The 14478-nt window shown below is 35.5% G+C and overlaps 1 protein-coding gene across 9 annotated transcripts in view; it reads right to left on the reverse strand.

Moving 5' to 3' along the window:
* The window catches only part of LOC148944860 (pickpocket protein 28-like), a 210109-nt gene that overhangs the window by 123463 nt on the left and 72168 nt on the right, over positions 1 to 14478 (reverse strand). For 5 of the 9 annotated variants that reach the window (XM_089099149.1, XM_089099152.1, XM_089099153.1 and 2 more), the window contains exon 2: positions 4650 to 4930. The exons of the other annotated variants lie outside the window; for them this stretch is intronic. In XM_089099149.1, coding sequence (XP_088955275.1) covers positions 4650 to 4810 — 161 coding nt within the window. In that variant the 5' untranslated portion in view covers positions 4811 to 4930. The remainder of the gene's footprint in view (positions 1 to 4649; positions 4931 to 14478) is intronic. 9 annotated transcript variants of the gene reach the window in all.

Consider the following 14478-nt stretch of genomic DNA (forward strand, 5'->3'; position numbering starts at 1 on the left):
CTTTTTGAAGTTTTCACGACTACGCTTTCTATAAAAAAAAACCTTATAATACCCCCAGAGCATAGCTTAACACCCTTGCGCTGTAGGCAGTTTGGGGTTGTCATCCTCAAAGACCTAATTTCCAGAACCTTCAACTACGTTGAACAAAATGGCTGTCTCAAAATTTTGATTGGATGTGTTTGGGGAAAAAGCGGGCGTGAGAGCGGGTTAGTTGCCCTCCAATTACTTTTGACTATTAAAAAGAGCAATATCCCTTTGAATTTCCAATCGAATGAGCCGTTTTTGAAGTTTCTACGACAACAATTTCTATAAAAAACCTTATATGCCCCAAGGGCATAACTTACAACCCTTGCTCTGAAGGCTTTGGGCGAGTTTCCTCCTCAAAAATATAGTTTCCATCTGGAAATCAACTACGCTGAACAAAATGGCTTTTGTTTGGTCTGTGTTTGTTTTTGATGTTTTTGGGGAAAAGGTGTGCATGAGAGGGTGGTTAATTGCCCTCCAATTACATTCGACTATTAAAAAGGGCATTGGCCCATTGAATTTCCAATCGAATGAACCTTTTTTGTAGTTTCTACGACAACAATTTCTATAAAGCCTTTTTTGAAGTTTCTACGACAACACTTTCTATAAAAAACCTTATATGCCCCCAGGGCATAACTTACAACCCTTGCGCTGAGGGCTGTGGGGGGTTTTCATCCTCAAAGACCTAATTTCCAGAACCTTCAACTACGTTGAGCAAAATGGCTATCTCAAAATTTTGATTGGATGCGTTTGGGGAAATAGCGGGTGTGAGAGCGGGTTACTTGTCCTCTAATTCCTTTTGACTATTAAAAAGGGCACTAGCCCTTTGAATTTCCGATCGAATGAGCCTTTTTTAAAGTTTCTACGAAAAGACTTTCTACAAAAACCTTATATGCCCCCAGGGCATAAGTTACAACTCTTGCCTTGAAGGCTGTGGGGATTGTCCTTCTCAAAAACATAAATTCTATCTGGAAATCAACTACGTTGAACAAAATAGTTATCTCAAAGTTTTGATTGGATGTGTTTGGAAAAATGATAGGCGTGGAAGGGGTGATAGTTGCCTTCCAATCACTTTCGACTATTAAAAAGGGCACAAGCTACTCCAATTTTCAATCGAATGAGCCCTTTTCGAAGTTTCTTACGACAACTGCCCTAGTCTAAAGGGAAAAAAAATAATACATTGTGCCAACATCGTTCTTTACTTAGGCAGCGCGATCGCGCTGCCTATGATAAACCTTTTTCTAACATTTTCTCTAATTTAATTACAATATTAAAAAGCAAAAATTACGGAGATTTCTAGGACGTAATATCATTAACTTAAGCAATAAGTGCACTTTTATTAGCTCTTTCCAGTCAAATTTACAATTACGGTGATTTTTTATTGTGTGTGTGTTTTGTTTTGGTTTTGCGGATGTTTTGACAGGCGAAACCCCGCTATTCAAAACATACATTCTTTCCTTTGAAACAAAAATGATACTTAACCTCTTTAGAGGGTTTGGGTAAGGAGGGGGTCTCCATTCTTATTTGGAAAGCTTGCTTAGTCTTGTTATGCTATTTCTGCTTTGTTGTTATTGATACTATGATCAATAAAAAAGAAAAAAATAGTGCTAGAAATGCAAACAGTTTTCAGTAAAGCAAATTACTCTCCGGTCTTTAGAAGGTTTTGGGGGAGATAACCTTCCAAGTACTATTGGTAATTTCCCTCCGTCTTAAATATGCATTGATTGCTCGATTTAATTTCTGATAGTTTTAGTATTAATTTTTTTTATCTAAAAAACTTATCTTTACATTTGATGCGATTCCTAACTTTAATTTATATCCTATTATGGTTTCATCTATTGATTGAGCATAATTTCTGCCGTTTAGTTTAAAATATTATATGACTTGATTTCTACTCATCTCAGGTTCTTATATAGCCCTTTCACTTTCTTTAAAAACTTTTTCTAATAATACAAAAAAAATTGGTGTTTGAAAAGCACGTCGATCATCAGCCCTAAAGAAGTACAAATGCAAATCAAAGATGAAAATTAAAAATCAATGAACAAAAGTAAAAAGATTACTTTGCAAAAAAATGGTTTTGGCAAGGACTCCTCCTCAAAAAAATTGGAAGAGCCAACTCTGGATTTTCAGTTTTTGCTATTTGGATACCTCTTCCCTTTCACTCTTCCTTTAGTTCTCAAGTCAATTCTTTTATCATTCCATCTGTCTGTATACTAAATGAAATATAAATGCGCAGAATTGTTCTTTGAAAACTTATGTTAATAATACAAAAAATCGTGTCTTAAAAGCACGTCGATCGCCAGCCCTAAAGAAGTATAGATGCAAATCAAAGATAAAAATTAAAAATCAATGAACATAATAAAAAGATCACTTTGCAAAAAGATGGTTTTGGCAAGGACTCCTCCTCAAAAAAATTGGAAGAGTCAACTCTGGATTTTCAGTTTTTGCCATTTGGATACCTCTTCCCTTACACTCTTCCTTTAGTTTTCAAGTCAATTCTTTTATCATTCCATCTGTCTGTATACAATTTTAGATATATATACGCAGAATTGTTCAACTGCTATAAAGAGGTTTTTTTGATAAAAGTCTTTTTTTGAAATTAATATAATAGTAAGGTCATTTTTAAAAACCACATTGATCGCCATCTTAAAGAAGTTTTCGATAAAGCATATGTAAATAAAATATGAAACTTAAAAATCAATGACCAAAATAAGAAGACTACTTTCCAAAAAGACAGTTTTTTCCTCCTCAAAAAAATTGCAGGAACCGGATTTCCAGTTTTGCCATTTGAATGCTTCCCAAATTGTCACTATTCCTTTTGTTCTCAAGTTAACTCCTTTAGCATCCCATCTGTCTGTATACAATCTAAAATATATCAAACAGTTCGTGGTAATGAACTGTAAGTAAGGAGCGACCCGGCTCAATGGTAACCGAAGCTCTTGAAAACTGAATTTTGATACCAATAGATATATCAAAAGAATTAGATTTTAATGCTGATTTCAAATATATAAGTTTCATCAAGTTTAGTCCTACGCATCAAAAGTTACGCGCCTGAGAAAATTTGGCTGATTTTCGAAAAAAGGGGGAAAGACCCCCTAAAAGTTATAGAACCTTAATTAAAATCACACCATCATATTCAGCGTATCAGAGAACCCTGTTGCGGAGGTTTCAAGCTCCTATCTACGAAAATGTAGAATTTTGTATTTTGTGCCAGAAGAAAGATCATGGATGCGTGTTTATTTGTTTGTTGTTGTTTTTTTATTTCCCCAGGGGTGATTGTATCGATCCAGTAGTCCTAGAACATCGTGAGAGGTCTCATTCAAACGGAAATTAAAAGTTCCAGTACCCATTTTCAGTGACTGAAAAGAATGGAGGGCAACTAGGCTCCCTCCCACGCTCATTTTTTTCCCAAAGTCACCCGATCAAAATTTTGAGATAGCCATTTTGTTCAGTATGGTCAAAAATATGATAAATCTGTCTTTTAGGATGACTTAATCTCCCGAAGTTCCCGGGGGAGCGCTGAAAGTTATGAACTTTACCCAATGTTAATATATAGTATTGGTTATTGGGAAGTATACAGACGTTTTCAGAGGGGATTTTTTCTGGTAGTGGAGGGGAGTGGGTCAGGGGTTATGTGGGAGGATCTTACCATGAAGGAAGTTTTCGTGGGAGAAGAGACATTGCTATGAAGGGGCCGCCGGATTTCTCAGCATTATTTAAAAAAAGATCAGAAATTATATATAAAAAAAACAAGTTTTCCAACTGAAAATATGGAGTAACATCAAAACTTAAAAACGAACAGAAAATATTACGTGTATGATTGGGTTCACCCCTTAGTCAATACCTCGCTCTTTAAGCCAAAGATTTTTTATTACTTTCATAAGAGCTATTTATTCTAAATAACGGCCTTTGTGATTAAGGAGTCATTTTTAAATAATTGCACCAAAATTCAAACTTTAGCTTAAAGAGCGAGGTATTGACTAGGGGGCGAACACCCTGATATACGTATTAAAAACATATGAATATAGAAGTTCGTTAAGTAAGTTAATTCGTCAGTTACCTATATTTATTACTAATAAAAACGTTCGTAAATAAAATTAAACAGGTTTCGAGAAAGCCATTTAACCAAATAAAAGTAAAATTAATATGCAAATTTTGTTTTAATTGTTCATGTACGGGGAGCCAAAATCAAAACCTGCATTAATTCAAAAATGTTCAAAAATTAAATGAAAAAAAAAAGTTTTTTTAACTGAAAGTAAGGAACGACGTTAAAACTTAAAACGAACAGAAATTATTCCGTATATGAAAGGGGCTGTCCCCTCCTCAACGCCTCGCTCTTTACGCTAAAGTTTGACTTTCTCACAGCTCTTATTTTTTTTAAACAATAAAAAACTTTAGCGTAAAGAGCGAGGCGTTGAGGAGGGGACAGCCCCTTTCATATACGGAATAATTTCTGTTCGTTTTAAGTTTTAACGTCGTTCCTTACTTTCAGTTAAAAAAACTTGTTTTTTTTTATTTAATATGCTAAAAGAAACTGTCGTACAGCTGTTCTGAAGGAGTTTTTTGAAAAAAAAATTGTGTCAGAACAATAAGCGAAAACAATTACACATATAATAAACACTTACCTTTCAAAAACGTATCGGCCCCCGGACGCAATATAACGAAGTCCATGAAGAGACGTATTCAGAAGGAACTCTTCTGTAACTAATCCCAAAGATGTTTTTGGCAAGCGCTCCTCCTCCAAAGCAACGCGGGGGCCGACCGCTGATTTTCGTTTTCTTGCCATTTACGTACTGGAGTTTATACCAAAATTCACAGTGTTAATATGATTACTCCGTATTTTCTCACATTAAGTCTATTATCATTCCATCTGTTTGTTTTGACCCATTAGAAAGGAAAATTATTCCTAGAAGTTTATTAGTTTATTTTAACAAGGAAAATTTGCTTTGTCTGAAGACATGTTAAAATGTTGCTAGTTCGGGAAATTACTGGCACAATAAACAATTACCCTGGGACAAAACAGATGTTCTCATGAATTTTTCTTGCAAATAAGAATTTTATAAACACATTTATGTGTTTACCTTTAAGAAAAAGAGTTAGGTGTCTGTTTTTTAGAAAAGTTTTTTCCAATCAGCATTTTCATCGAGTGTTTTTTTTTTACAGATCCATCTACGGTCAAACCCTGGTTTTTTACAATCCATCTACGATCAACCCCCGATTTTCTTACAGAGCCATCTACGATTAAACCCAAGTTTCTTGCATATCTGCCTACGATCAAACCCTGTTGTTTTTACAGACTTATCTACGATCAAACCCCGGTTTGCTACAGGCCCATCTGCGATCAAGCCCCGGTTTTTTTACGGATCCATCTACGATCAAACCCCGGTTTTTTTACAGAATCATCTACGTCTGAAAGTATGAAACCGGATCAAGAGTCGAATCCTATTTTCTAAGGCTATGGATGAAAAGTAACGGTCCAATCAATCAATAAAAAAATATATACAGCTCAAAGAGCGAATGTTAACAGCACAATAGTCTATTCGAGAAAATTAACGTTAATTTCGGGTTGACCTTACTATAATGCTTTACTCGTGTTCGAGGAAGAAAATCTTGGTCAGAACGAAGGTATTTGCTCTCAAATTTTCTGTTTGAAAAGTAGCTTGTTCGAGCAGTCAGACCTTCAAGAACCAATGTTTGGCAGTATTACTTTTCATTTAATTTCCCGCCTGTTACGTTTTATCACCTTACCTAGGCTCACTACAAAAATTTAGAACTTACTTTTGTTAAAAATTTAACAAAGCACCAAATTCTAGAAATTGCAACGAGATCTGGTTTATTTGAACAGTCAGACCTTCGAGAATCAAAATTTGGCTATATTACTTTTCATTATTTTCCCCTCTCTTACCTTTTATCAACTTACCTAGATTCATTCAAAAAATAATAATACTTTCTTTTTGTTAAAAATAAAAAAACAGCCAATTTTAAAAATTGTATATGTTAGGCCTATTATGACTACAATGATTGCTGCAACTAAAGAGCAAACGACAACCAACAGTCACCGAAAATTTAAAATGCGTTTTGTCTAGTGAGAGAAAAGTTCTCGTTTCAAACTGATTCAGGAACTATTATTTCGATTAGACTTAATTGCAAAAGTCAGTTGCGACAGCAAACTTACGAGAATTTCAGAAAAGAGCCAAAAAGCCCCTGGGAATTTCATCAAATCAAAATAAAAAGTGTGTCATTGGAATCGCCATGGTAAGAAACCTCGTACACAGGAATTACAGGCCCCCGCCCTGAATAACAGGGAAAATCATTTTTTTTTTCCATGGGTAGCACTGATTTCTCTGTTTTCTTTTTTTTTCACCGGGATGATCATATTGAATCAGTGATTGTAGAATGTTTGGAGCAACTTTATTTAAGCAGGAATCACAATATATAGTGCAGATTTTATAGAAAAAAGACTTTTAGGAACGCTTAAAATGCATTTTAAATGCTTTCACTTTTTTTACTTTAATAAAGAGAAAATTATTAAGACTTTAAGGAATAAATATCCACGATCCAAACAATAAACATAAATCATAGGCAGCACAATCGCGCTGCCTAAATAAAGAACAATGTTGGCACAATGTATTATTTTTTTTTCCATACCAGGGCACTTCGTACCGAAGGAGTTGTCGTAGAAACTTCGAAAAGGTCTTATTCGATTAGAAATTCGAATGTCTAGTGCCCTTTTTAATAGTCGAAAGTGATTGGAAGGCAACTAACACCACTTCCACGCCCACCATTTCCCCAAACACATCAAATCCAAATTTTTAGATAGCCATTTTGTTCAGCGTAGTTGATTTCCAGATAGATATTATTTTTTTGAAGCAGACACTCCTCCAATCCCTGAGGGAAGGGGTTGTAAGTTAAGCCCTGGGGGCATATAAGGTCTTTATAAAAAGCGTTGCCATAAAAACTTCAGTAAAGGCTCATAGGATTGATAATTCAAAGGGCTAGTGCTCTTTTTAATAGTCGAAAATTATTGGAGGGCAACTAACCCCTCTCTCACGCCTACCTTTTCCCCAAACACATCCAATCAAAATTTTGAGATAGCCATTTTGTTCACGTAGTTGAAAGTTCTTGAAACTAGGTCCTTGAGGATGACAGCCCCCCCCCCCACAGCCCTCAGGGAAAGGGTTGTAAGTTATGCCTGGGGGGTATATAAGGATTTTATAGAAAACCTTGTCGTAAAAACTTCAAAAAGGGCTCATTCGATCGAAGATTGAAATGGCTAATGCCCTTTTTAAGAGTCGAACGTAATTGGAGGGCAACTAACACCCCTTCCACGCCCACCATTTTCCCAAACGCATCCAGTCAAAAGTTTCAGATAGCCATTTTGTTCAACGCAGTTAAAAGGTCCGGATATTATACCTTTGAGCTGGACACTCCCCCCACAGTCTTCAGGGCAAGGGTTGTAAGTTATGCCCTGGGGGTATATAAGGTTCTTATAGAAAGTGTTATCATAAAAACTTGAAAAAGGACTCATTCGTTTGGAAATTCAAAAGGCTAGTGCCCTTTTTAATAGTTGAAAGTAATTGGAAGGCAACTAACCCCCTCTCACGCCCCCCATTCTCCATAAGACATGCAATAAAAAATTTTAAATATTCATTTTGTTCAACGTCGTTGAAAGTTTTAAAAATTAGGTCTTTCAGGATGATAACCCTCTCAAAGCTCCCAGGGCAAGGGTTGTAAGTTATACCCTGGGGGCTATAAGGTTTTATAGAAAGCGTTGTCGTAGAAACTTCAACAAAAGCTCATTCGATTGGAAATTGAAAGGGCTAGTGTCCTTTTAATAGTCTAAAGTGATTGGAGAGCAACTAACCACCTCTCACCCCCCCCCCCCCATTTCCCCAAACACATCCAATCAAAATTTTGAGATAGCCATTTTATTTGACGTAGTTAAACACTCCGGAAATTATGCTTTTGGGGATGACACTCCCCCCACAGCCCTAGGGGTAAGGGTTGTAAGTTATACCCTGGGGTTATATAAGGTTTTTTTATAGAAAAGCGTTGTCGTAGAAACTTCAAAAATGGCTCATTCAGTTGGAAATTGAAAAGCCTAATGCCCTTTTTAATAGTCGAAAGTGATTGAAGGGCAAGTAACCCCCCTCTCACGCCCACCATTTCCCCAAACAAATCCAATGAAAATTTTGAGATAGCTATTCTGTTCAACGTAGTTGAAAGTTCTGGAAATTAGGTCTTTGAGGATGAAAACCCCCTCACAGCCCTCAAGGCAAGGGCTGTAAGTTATACCCTGAGGGCATATAAGGTTTTTATAGAAAGTGTTGTCGTAGAAACTTCAAAAAGGGCTCATTCAATTGGCTCATTCATATCTGGTATTTTTGTGAATTTCTATACACTGTCTATTAACAAGGATTTTATCCCTATTTTGAACTTTTATTTTGTCGTCATGGAAAGGCAGTGTGGTCTCCGAAATTATCTAAATGTTACCTTAAGATTAAATCAAAATGCACTGTGTTGATGCTAATTCCCAATAAGGCATTTCAGCAGTATCCTAAGAACGACTGAGGGTGTTATAATCAAACTTTCGGGGATACTTCTGCTCTAAAAATTTAGCCAAATCAAAATAGCGTAAGAGTTCCCAAGCTATCAAAGAGAGTAAACAGATCTTTTTGCGAATGGTATCAAGTTTTCTATTTCAGGTCAAATAGAGAAGGTATGAAATTAAAATAAACACTACTATTTGTGTCCAGATTTTTAAAACGGTGTTTGTTGTTAAAAATTGCTGAAAAATTTCCTCCACCATACAAAAAGCAGGCCAAACTATAAAGTATTACAAAAAAGAAAAGATTTAAACTATTACTTTTTTTCCCTGAAAAGTCTATGTCAATATAAAACGAACAGAAATTAATTTAATAAAAATTATTTCCAAAAAAATAAGTTTTTCAAAGAAAAGTAAAGAACTCCATTAAACCAAAAATGAGCAAAAATAAAATCAAATTATCTACCAAGCGTGAAACTAACGCAAGTCAGCATCGATAAATAAATGAAACCCAAAACAAACAGAAATTACAATAATAACCGAGTCAAACTCAAAACGAGAAGAAATTATCATGCGTAGGGCTCAAAACCCCTATGCCTTCCCAAGGCCAGAACATAATTTGCACTTTACTGAAAAAATACAAATGAATGTTCATTGTCAGTCTAATATACTTAATCAAAATATTATTTTGATATTTATTAATCAAAATATTAATATTATTTGATTTATTAAAGTTATAAAAGTAAAAAAAATTTATATTTTTTTCAGTAAAGTGCAAATTATGTTCTGGCCTTTGGAAGGCATGGGGGTTTTGAGCCTACTCAAGTTAATTTCTGCTCGTTTTGAGTTTGACTTGGTTATTTATTGTAATTTCTGTTTGTTTTGGGTTTCATTTACTTATCAATGTTGATTTGTGGTAGTTTCACGCTTGGTAGATTATTTGATTTTATTTTTGCTTGTTTTTGGTTTAATGGAGTTAATTACTTTTCTTTGAAAAACTTATTTTGTGGAAAAAGTTTTTTTAATTAATAATTCAGAAAATAGGATGCTGAAATAGTTACTGGGCCATCATTAATAGAACAAGAGGTTGTTGAGACGTGCCGAAGACAAGAAGCTCAATTTTAGAGGAGGCGACTTGACTGAAAGCCCAATCTCAGTGAGACAAGTGCAAAGTTTATAAATTGAATTTTGGACGAACTGATATAAAATGAATTTTGGAGAGCTTGAAGAGCATCTGATAGTAGAAGGACAATGTCTGCGTGACAGAGGTGGCTGACATCAATATTGGACTCAATTAGAAATAGAGGAAAATTTCTCCCCTGTTGATTTATTCATCTTTTATCATCCCTGCTAGCTCTGGGGATCTTATATACAACTGGGACTACTAATGGCAAACCTGGAATTCATACACCATTTAATTCAGCTTTGCCAGTAATATAAGCATTAAAAATCACCCATTAATTACCTGTCTTTCTCAAAATAAGCTCTTTTTTCATCTAATTCATTTTCCAACAGACCCCAAGTATCTTCATTCCGATATGAGCTGTTTTAAGGTGCCATATAAATCAATCTCGTTACAATACTAGAACCATTTAAACAATCTATCTAAATGAAATACTTAGATTAATATACACTTTTGATTCTTGTCAAACCTCTGATAGGAATTTTTTTATCAGTATTATATGACCTTTGCGTTTATCCCTAGACGGTTGGCCGAAAAAGGATAATCTTTGGCAATCTGTCATCCTTCATCCGCAGAACGTGCCGTTGTTACCTCATCTTGTCTTTTATTATAGCCCTAGAAGGCGGAATTGATCCACACGTTTCGTACAGCCTACTGTTTGAAATACGGTCAGTCAGCCAGGTGGCCAAAACAGTCCGTAGGCAATTTCTCTGGAAAATCATAGGCAGCGCAATAGCGCTGCCTAAGTAAAGAACGATGTTGGCACAATGTATTATTTCTTTTTTTCTTGGTTTTAGACCAGGGCACTTCGTATCGAAGGAGTTGTCGTAGAAACTTCGAAAAGGGCTCACTTGATTGGATATTGGAGTGGATAGTGCCCTTTTTAATAGTCGAAAGTGATTGGAGGGCAACTAGCCCCCCCCCCCCCACGTCCATCATTCCCCCAAACACATCCAATCAAAATTTTGAGATAGCCATTTTGTTCAGCGTAGTTGATTTCCAGATAGAAAACGTGTTTTTGAAGAGGTAACTCCCCCACAACCCTCAGGGCAAGGGTTCTAAGTTATGCCCTGGGGGCATATAAGAACTAGGTTGGTACAATGTATTATTTATTATTTTTTTTCCGTTAGACCAAGGCACTTCGTATAGAAGAAGTTGTCGTAGAAACTTCGAAAAGGGCTAATTCAATTGGAAATCGGAGTGGTTTGTGCTCTGTTTAATAGTCGAAATTGAATGGAAGGCCGCTACCACCCCTTCCACGCCCACCATCTTCCAAAACGCATCCAATCAAAATTTTGCGATAGCCATTTTGTTCAGCGTAGTTGATTTCTAGATAGAAATTATGTTTTTGAGGAGGACACTTCCCCACAGCCCTCAGGGCAAGGGTTGTAAGCTATGCCCTGGGGGCATATAAGGTTTTTTATACAAAGCTTTGTCGTAGAAACTTCAAAAAAGGCAATTCTATTGGAAATTCAAAAGGCTAGTGCTCTTTTTAATAGTCTCAAAACTGATTTGAGGGTAACTAACCCCCTCTCACGCCCACCTTTTCCCCAAACACATCCAATTAAAATTTTAAGATAGCCATTTTAATCAACGTAGTTGAAAGTTTGGGAAATTAGGTCTTTAAGGATGACAACCCCTCAAACCCCACAGCCCTCAGGGCAAGGGTCTTAAGTTATGCTCTGGGGGCATATAAGGTTCTTATAGAAAGCGATGTTGTAGAAACTTTAAAAAGGGCTCATTCAATTGGAAATTGAAGGGCCTAATACCCTTTTAATAGTCGAAAGTGATTGAAGAGCAACTAACCGACCTCTTACGCCCACCATTTCCCCAAACAGATCCAATCAAAATTTTGAGATATCTATTTTGTTCAACGTGATCGAAAGTTCTGGAAATTAGGTCTTTTAGGATGATACCGCATCAGAGCCCTCAGTGCAAGGGTTTTGAGGTATGCCCTGGTGGAATATAAGGTTTATATATAAAGTTGTTGTAGAAATTTCAAAAAGGTCTCATTTGATTGGAAATTGAAATTGTCCTTTTTAATAGTCGAAAGTGAGTGGAGAGTAATTAACCCCCCTCTCACGCCCGTCATTTCCCCAAACATATTCAGTCAAAGTTTAGAGATAGCCATTTTTTTCAACGTAGTTGAAAGTTCCGGAAATTATCTATTTAAGGATGACCAACCTCCGAGAGCCCCCAGGGCACTGGTTGTATGTTATGCCTTGAGGCACATAAGTTTTTATAGATAGAGTTGTCGCTAAAACTTCAAAAGGGGCTCATTCAATTTGAAATTGAGAGGTCTAGTGCCCTTTTAATAGTTAAAAGTGATAGGGTAACTAGCCCCCCTCTCACGCCCACCATTTTCTCAGACACATAGAATGAAAATTTTGAGATAGCCATTTTGTTTAACGTAGTTGAAAGTTCTGGAAATTAGGTCTTAGAGGATGACAACCACTCTCACAGCCCTTAGGGTAAGGGTTGTAATTTATGCCCTGGGGGATATAAGTAGAATGCTAATAATGAATTTAGGGCCTTTGCGTTCCTTCCTGTGCTATTTGGGGACTTTATGTTCCTTGGCACCTTTCCAAGGCAGATTACCAGACAGGTTTCTGGGCCAACCAGACAGGTTTCTGGGCCAACCAAACAAGTTTCTGGGCTAATAGGTGTATGGAAATACTGTGGGTACACCATATACGGCAACCTAAATGAAATTTGAGGCTCGATAAAGTGAAATTATGTCACTATTCTAGTTTTTCTAAACCTGTATTGCCTATAACTTAATATATTCAAATATTTTTTGATAACTTGATTGGTCATTGGATTTGAATAAAAGGAATTCAAATATTTTGCCTAGAAGATAGACTGTCGTGTTGTAGCATTTCACAGTTTAAATAACTCGTTCAAGGAGTAAAATAGATTATTTGCTCTGGATATTCAAATAAAGAGAATTTTAAGAGAGTACATGTCAGTATATTTTTTTTTAGCAATGATAGTGTTGAATTCAACTATAGAAAAACCAACTAAATAGGTTTCCGGGCCAATATGACAGGCTTCATGGCCAACCAGACAGGTTTTTGGGCCAACCAGACAGGTTTCAGGGCCAATCAGACAGGTTTATGGGCAAAAAGATGTATGGTATTACTTTGGGTACACCATATATGGGAATCTAAATGGAATTTAAGGCTTAATAAAGTGAAATTATGTCACTGTTCTAGTTTTTCTAAGTCAGTATTACCTATAACTTAATATATTCAAATATTTTTTGATAACTTGATTGGTGATTGGATTTGACTAAAAGGAATTTAAATATTTTGCCTAGAAAATAGACTTTCGTGTTGTAGCATTTCACAGTTTGAATAACTCATTCAAGGAGTAAAATAGATTATTTGCTCTGGATATTCAAATAAGGAGAATTTTAAGAGAGTACATGTGAGTATATATTTTTTTTTAGTAATGATAATGTTGATTTGAACAATACAAAAACCTACCAGACAGCTTTCTTGGCCAATCGGACAGGTTTCAGGGCCAACCAGACAGGCTTCTGGGCAAACCAGACAGGTTTCTAAGCCAACCAGACAGGTTTCTGGGCTAATAGGTGTATGGAAATACTCTGGGTACATCATATACGGCAACCTAAATGGAATTTGAGGCTCGATAAAATGAAATTATTTCATTATTCTAGTTTTTCTAAGCCAGTATTACCTATAACTTAATATATTCAAATATTTTTTGATAACTTAATTGATGATTGGATTTGAATAAAAGGAATTCAAATATTTTGCCTAGAAAATAGACTGTCGTGTTGTAGTATTTCACAGTTTGAATAAATCGTGAAAGGAGTACAATAGATTATTTGCTCTGGAAATTCAAATAAGGAAAATTTTAAGAGAGCACATGTGAGTATATTTTTTTTAGTACTGATAGTGTTGATTTTAATTATACAAAATCAACCAGATAGCTTTCTTGGCCAACCTCACAGGTTTCTTGGCCAACCAGACAGGTCTCTGGGCCAACTAGACAGGTTTCTGGGCCAACCAGACAGGTTTCTGGGCTAATAGGTGTATGGAAATACTGTGAGCACACCATATATAGCAACCTAAATGGAATTTGAGGCTCAATAAAGTGAAATTATGTCACTATTCTAGTTTTTCTAAACCAGTATTGCCTATAACTTAATATATTCAAATATTTTTTGATAACTTGATTGATGATTGGATTTGAATAAAAGGAATTCAAATATTTTGTCTAGAAAATAGACTGTCGTGTTTTAGCATTTCACAGTTTGAATAACTCGTTCAAGGATTAAAATAGATTATTTACTCTGGATATTCGAATATGGAGAGTTTTAAGAGAGTACATGTGAGTATATTTTTTTTATATTATATTAATTTGCCTATAAAATAGACTGTCGTGTTGTATCATTTCACAGTTTGAATAACTCTTTCAAAGAGTAAAATAGATTATCTGCTCTGAATATTCAAATATGGAGAATTTTAAGAGAGTACATGTGAATATATTTTTTTTATGTTATATTAAAAGAATCCATTTTGCGTTGCATCAAGTTTTCACTGGCCTATATTGAACTAAGGTGTAAAAATGCTCTTATCAGATAGTGGTAAAACACCCTATTCAGGTATGAGGATGTAAAGTGATTTGATTATTTTATGGTGAACCTGCCTGCCCTGTTTGAATATTTACCAAAATTTGAAAAAAACAGGGACTTTTT

Source organism: Artemia sp. Qi Xiang Cuo, chromosome 13, assembly GCF_049724085.1.
Source record: "Artemia sp. Qi Xiang Cuo chromosome 13, ASM4972408v1, whole genome shotgun sequence".
In the NCBI taxonomy this organism is placed as follows: domain Eukaryota; kingdom Metazoa; phylum Arthropoda; class Branchiopoda; order Anostraca; family Artemiidae; genus Artemia; species Artemia sp. Qi Xiang Cuo.